The 7,208-nt window shown below is 36.3% G+C and overlaps 1 protein-coding gene across 1 annotated transcript; it reads left to right on the forward strand.

Moving 5' to 3' along the window:
• Positions 1-4,809: 4,809 nt before the first annotated feature.
• LOC310725429 (ictacalcin-like) lies at positions 4,810-6,958 on the forward strand. The gene is made up of 3 exons (XM_083540368.1): positions 4,810-4,968; positions 6,002-6,145; positions 6,522-6,958. Exons 2-3 carry the CDS (start codon positions 6,008-6,010, stop codon positions 6,663-6,665), a joined length of 282 nt encoding a protein of 93 aa, XP_083396494.1. The 5' UTR covers positions 4,810-4,968; positions 6,002-6,007; the 3' UTR covers positions 6,666-6,958.
• Positions 6,959-7,208: the final 250 nt, after the last annotated feature.

Raw genomic sequence — 7,208 nt, forward strand, 5'->3', positions numbered from 1 at the left:
TATCTAATTCCAAACTCATTTATGCTCCTAGTGTGTGTGTGTGTGTGTGTGTGTGTGTGTGTGTGTGTGTGTGTGTGTGTGTGTGTGTGTGTGTGTGTGTGTGTTCGGTAAAACCGAAAAACATATCATAAAATCAGATGTTTTTCAAATAAATAAGTAGCCACACACGCCTTAAAGGGTGTAAACGTTGTTTTTTAGCAGGGGTGGTAAAAGCTGTTTGTTCCATACAACTAAATTAATACCATGTGGTAGATCTGTCTTGAGACGTATTAGAACAGAACTGCCTTCGAAAAAACAAAACACTTCGCAAAATATATGCACATGAATTTTCTATAACAAGAACAAATTTTTCCACATGATGGACTTATGGCTGAGCAGTAATATCATTTTGGTCTTTTGCTGCCATGTACCACTGTTGAGCTAAAAATGGCTCATCACCCAAACAATATCAGGTCAGTGGCAGTCCTTTAGCACTCCCTTTTTCACTGAAGAATGGGATGAAACAAATGATTTACTGTCAGTTGTTACACACATTGTAGTATATGAAGTGCACGTATGTATGGCACAGTAATTGCTGACCAAAAGTACATGTTGCACAAAGAGAGGATGGTTTAATACACAGAATATAGAACAGACCTAGATAATTAGCATTAGTAAAAAAAAAAACCTCAGTGTAGGTTGCAGAATTTCATTAGAAAACAACATTCATCTGAGTCAGGATTTTCTTCCATCATTTATTCCTCATAAAATGTTTTGCTTGCTGTTGAACTGACGCTGTATGTTCATGCTAAGTAAACACCACCAAGTGGTAATCAAAACAAATTAATGTAAATGTAGTGAAGTTAAAGTAAAAGTCTCCCCAAATAGAAATACTTTATTAAAGGACAGATACGTGAAAAGGCTACTTAAGTACAGTAACAAATTACATTTACGTTGTTACTGTTCAACACTGAGCACCAGATTCCTGTTCTTGGCTGACAGGAGTGGAACTTGAAGTGGTCTTCTACTGCTGTATCCCATCTACTTCAATATGCATGCTCATTTGTTTTTCTGCTCATCACAGTTGTAAAGAGTTTCTTTTTCTTTAAATTTTTTTGCATTACTATAGGCCCAAGCCCAGATAAATGGGGAGGGTTGCGTTACGAAGGGCATCCAGTAGGGGGAATCAGTACACATCAAAGCTCTAATTATTTATATTATTTATTACTTGTATCTGATGTAATCGGCATAAAAGTTAGTAGAGGTACAGTTGTGCCAGTATTACCTCATTAACTGTCCATGTGGAAACATAGCAACGGTTACTTTAACATGAAGTATTAATATATGGTAAATTTAGAACAGGTAGAAATGTGCGATCAAGTTGCGATAAAATATTTTAATCGATTGACAGCCATAATATTAATATGATGCGAGGCCTGTTACCAGAGTGACACCAAAACAGGTAGTAGTAATAGCTATCAATCAAATAATTATTTTCCCCACTGTACTAAATTATTTGATATGTAAAGAAACCACTATCATTTCTAATGTTCCTAATTTTAAATACAGCAGGACTCATGACAGGGAAGACGTGCCCATACTTGTTTTGAATCTGTTAACTGACAGCATGCTATTACGAAACACTGAACAGTCAGATAATTTTCATAAAATCCTCATGTCATTAGGCCCAAACATGCTGCCAGGAGAATTATTGCTCCCTAAAGAATATAACATCAGATGCATGTTAACCTCCCAAAAAACAAGGATATCTAGAAGTAAATTAAAATCAGTCATTTAAATCTGCTAAAAAAAAAGATACAATACAGCATCTTTAGACTCTGTGCAAGCCTGCACAAAGCACTGGTTGTGCCACAAATAAGAGTTAAAGTCTGATCCAGTGATTCATTCCCATGTTATGTAAAAGGAAGGGGGTGTGTTGAAGGTGGAGTGGCAAGGGGTTACATGAGGATACTTCCTACTCCACTCCCGCTGCTCCTCCCTAACTTGTTTTTTTCCACTAACCCTTACTCTAACCCTTTTTTTCACTAACCCCTTTTAATTTTCTGTCACTACTATATTTTGCCAGGTAAATAAGGTTCTCCCTTATTCAATGTATTCTTCAAACCACAATTCAACAGCCACCATTCTTTCTCTTTCTCTTTCTCTCGAACTTTGTGTTTTACTGTCTTTCCTAAAAAAAATTTCCCCCAACCAAGGAAAGTTTTTTTGTATGCTCTCTCTCTCTCTCTCTCTCTCTCTCTCTCTCTCTCTCTCTCTCTCTCTCTCTCTCTCTCTCTCTGTCCCTGCTAAATCTTAGTTCCTTTTGCCTTGTGACTCTATTTGTGTTATGTCAATAATTAAAACCAGCATCATAGAAACATAGTAGTCTGCCTGTTGCCAAGACAATAGTTCAACTACCACAGACATGCAGCCGAAGCTGAATCACCAGGCATGTGTGTTTGCTTGTGTGTGTGTGTGTGTGTGTGTGTGTGCGTGTGCGTGTGTGTGTGTGAGTCATACTAACATGCATGCCTTGTGGATTTAGGGCGTTTTTTGTGTGTGTGTGTGTGTGTGTGTGTGTGTGTGTGTGTGTGTGTGTGTGTGTGTGTGTTTGTGTGTGTGTGTGTGTGAGTCATACTAACATGCATGCCTTGTGGCTTTAGGGCGTTATTTTTTTTGTAACTGGACATTAAAAAATAAACTGCCTGCAAGTGATCATTTAGGAGACAAGCATGAAAAAAGGGTTGTAAGCTAAACAAAAAAGTAAACACAAACGACAAGGCTTGGAAACCCCCAAGACTATGCAGCTAATAGCTTGAAACACTCGACAAATAGAGAGGACCATGAAACGTGACCAAAACAAAATACAAATAACACAGTATATGTTACAATTGAGGCAAAAAAGTGCCTATGGACAAATGCCAAATGTCTAAAGGGTGCATTAAAACGGAAAGCTAATAATGCCAAGGAAGTGCAACGACAACCACTGTCCTTGGTAAACAAAGGGAAAAGAGTGCAACTTCCTCTTTCGGTAAAAGGGAATATATTGGGCAATGCCATCTTGTGCTGCAGTGAGAGGATGAATAATGGAATTCACAGTATGTGAAAGGAGCAAAGTGATGTCCTCAAAAACAGAAAATAGGCAGACTGGAAGCATAAGGCAAGAGATTGATAGGACCTCAAATCACAGACAGAACATTACTAATACTCAAATGGCAGATATAAGGATATATGGAACATTAGATAGATAGATAGATAGATAGATAGATAGATAGATAGATAGATAGATAGATAGATAGATAGATAGATAGATAGATAGATAGACAGACAGACAGACAGACAGACAGACAGACAGACAGACAGACAGACAGACAGACAGACAGACAGACAGATAATTCTTCTTTTGAAACACGCACAGACCAGTCTGCCACTTCACTATAAATGCTTGACCACTGCATTCCATTCCATCATTTTCTTTCTCGAGACTTGTTTGTACTTTTTAAAACCAGCTGTAAAAGATGTTCCCCATGTAGGGTTCTAGTCAGCATTATTATCAGAAATGGTTGTTTGCAGTGAAGTTTCACTGAAGCTCATCTGGTAACCAACAGACTGGGGTGGAAAATATGTAAATGATGCAGATTTTCATTGTAAGGTTTTCCAGAAGAAAACATACAATAAACTTAATTTAGAATATAATATCTTTTGGGATGGCTATTAGTTTGTTTGCTTGTTTTTGCCCACCTTGTACTTGTACAGGTAAACTGAAAATGCATTCAATGTAAAATGTGAAAATGTTAGTGTATGCATTGTGTCACATGCATAAATAATGGTTGGCCCATCTCTCTTTTACTCAAATTTTCCTTCTTTTTCTTAGTATTAGACTTAGTGCTGGTCCAGCTCTCTGTGCAAACCCAATGGACAGCAGAAGAGACACACACATTGTTTTAATCTCCTTCAAATCTATTTTGCCTCTCAGGTCTAGTGCCATTCCCATGTAAACTATAGTATATGCTTCTCTTTGAAGGATTTTGTAACTGAGATGGGAAGAATTTAAACCCAAGAACAGAAGCAGATAAAGAAGTGTAAAAAAAAGATGCTTCCACTGTAGGATGCTCGGTAGAGAAATATTAGGCTTTGTGAAATGTTACCTCTATTACCCATTTTTGCACTTCCCTTTGTTGGTTAAGCCACTGTCTTAATCTTTCATCTCCTGTGTCATTTCTATTTTTTGGTGTGAACAAGGACTTACTCTTACCAAGGAAAGCTAAAAGAACATTAGAAAATTAAATAATGGAAGATGAACAAGATCCTCAAGCATACACCATATCGCCAAAAGTATTGATTGACCTGGTCATAAGTATGGTATGTAATTTTTGAACATTGCATTCCACATTGAGTCACAATTTGCTCTTATAATTTCCTCCACTCTTCTGGGAAGATGTTCCACTAGATTATGGAATGTTCTTATGGATATTTGTGTTCATCAGCCACAAGTGTGTTACAAAAGGCAGGTACAGATGTAGATAAGGAGGCCTGGGGTGCAGTCAGTGTTTCAATTCATCTTTTTTAACTTTTTGACATTGACTTAAATTTAGTTTGAGCAAGTTTACATATGGCTGTGTTCTGCAAGGTGCTTTATTGTTTGCAGGCTTAATTTCTTTGTGATTTAATTAGGATTTATTTGTTGCTTTGTAAAGTTCACAAAAAGCAAAAGCTGTTAAATTAAATTTTACTAGACCCATCTTAGACATAAAGGCTCAAGCTGAAGTGATATTTTGTTGATGTCATTAGGGGTTAATTGTAACCCTGTGATGCTTTTACAGAAATAAATGGAGAGGGAGGGCTTAAAGGGGCGGAGACCAGTTAGCAGACTTGGGAAAGAGCACAGTCTTTCAGCTGCTGCATATAAAGGCTGGTTCACCTGCACTGACTCAATACTTTTTCCTTCTTCATTTTTGCTGGTCTAGCTTTTTGTCCCAAAACCCAAAGGTGAGTAGAGAAAAGCTAAACTAACTTGTTGATGATGTGTTCAAAGAAGGTTTTTTTTTCAGAGTATATGTTTGTGATAAAATTAAATATATATATATTCATAAGTTCATATATTTATAAGTTCAATGGCTGCAGGTTAACTCAGTGCGCAGGATTTTTTTTCCTCCCCTCTGTCTATTTATGCTCTCTGTACTTACTCTGACTCACTCACTCTCACACACACACACACACACACACATACTAAAACATTGTTTTAATGTCCTTCAAATCTTCTTTGCCTTTTGTTCTCACTGCCATTCTAATTTAAGCTATAGAATGCACTTCACTTAGACATTTAAGTATTAATTTATTGACATGGGAATTTTATGCAAAAGATTGTAAGTAAAGAACAGAAGCAAATGTAGGATGGGTGGGGGAAGGCTTGTACTTGCACTGTAGTTCTTGTACTAATGCTCGACAGAGCAATATTTAATTGTTCGCTATAATCAGTTTTCTCTACTTCCCTTTGTTCAGTAACTCTCGCTCTCTTCGTTATAGTCAACAACTAGGGCGTTGGCCATGTTCTGCTTCTGTTTAAAACATAATAACATTACAACTCCTCCTTAGTCCATCCTTCATTCTTTTGCTTATTATTCTATCGCTCCTCCCTCCTGGATCATGCTTCCAGCCAATTACAGCATAAAACATTTATTTTGCCAAAGATAGATGTGGCATACTGTGTGTGTGTGTGTGTGTGTGTGTGTGTGTGTGTGTGTGTGTGTGTGTGTGTGTGTGTGTGTGTGTGCATGTACAGTATGCATGCTCAGAATATCCTTCTTCATGCAAACACAGTCGTTAAAATGCTCATGTATAAAAAACATTTTATATTACTTACGCACATTCTCTGTTTTCTATCATTTTTCTTAGTACTGAGTCTTTTTAGTCTACTAGAAAGAGGATGAGGCTGTATTTGTCTTCTGTCTTTATAGAATTCAAGTTCAGTAAGAAATCTAACAAATAAATTATATAAACTTTTAATCTTTCTCTTTCAAAGGTCATCATGTCTGATGTGCAGAAAGCCATGGCATTGCTCATCAGTGCCTTTCATAAATACTCTGGAAAGGAGGGAGACAAATGTACTCTTTCCAAAGGAGAGCTAAAAGATCTGCTTACGGCGGAGTTAGGAGACACCGTTGGGGTAAGATATACACCTGGGAGCTCTGTTTGCTTTATGCACTCTATGGACAAAAGTTTGTGGACACCTGACCATAACATTTTATGTGAAAATAATTCTCTTCTGGGAAGATGTTACTGGACTAGATTTTAGAGTGTGCTTATAAAATTTTTGTGCTTTTTCAGGAAAGGACAATTTTAACACTACCAAATCCAGACATTCTGAATGATTTTGTGCCTTCAACTTTGTTGTGAACCCCATAACAAGTGTCCCAATACTTTTGTCTATATAGTATATATGGACTGATTTTGAGATTCTCCATGATTATGTGCATGATATGTATTAATTGCGTAAAAATGAAATCACCTGCCAAATGTTTTTTGTATGTTTTGTTTAACAGAAATCCACAAACAAGTCAGAAATAGACAAGATTTTTAAAGATTTGGATGCAAACAGCGATGGTGTGGTGGACTTTCAAGAGTATGTCACCTTGGTGGCCTGCATTACTATGTTCTGCAATGAATTCTTCACAAAAAAACAATAATAATTGGGTACTCCCCCTTTCCATCAACAACAGCGCATACAAATGATATATTTTTTTTTTAACATCTAGAAAGACATCTTGCATAATTAAATGAATGAGGCAAATAAAAGTTTGAAATAAATTATTTTAATATGTTAAAAAAAAAATAGGCTGTGTTGGTTAAATGTCTGCATATGTGTATGCATGATTTGATGTATACAAAATGTCATAATGCAAAATTTAATGAAAATGTATTTTCATGTAATTGACCAGAGAAGGTGAACTTTTTCATTAAAGGACTTTTACAAATATAATACTTTATAATAATACTTTGTAGAAAAAACTGAAGGCTATAGTAAGTATATGCCGGGTCTATAAAAAAATCAATAGGTAAATTGGCTGGAAGGCATTTATTTTTGGTGGAACATAATAAAATCAGGAAGTTGAATGTTGGAATGTTACAAAAGGTGAGTAAAGACAATTACTGAAAGTATCTTATTAGGTACCCATGCAAACAAATCAAACACAAGAAAACAAACACACCACTTATTAGGAGCAAAGACA

The sequence above is a fragment of the Silurus aristotelis genome (assembly GCF_946808225.1).
Source record: "Silurus aristotelis genome assembly, chromosome: 1".
NCBI classification, from domain to species: domain Eukaryota; kingdom Metazoa; phylum Chordata; class Actinopteri; order Siluriformes; family Siluridae; genus Silurus; species Silurus aristotelis.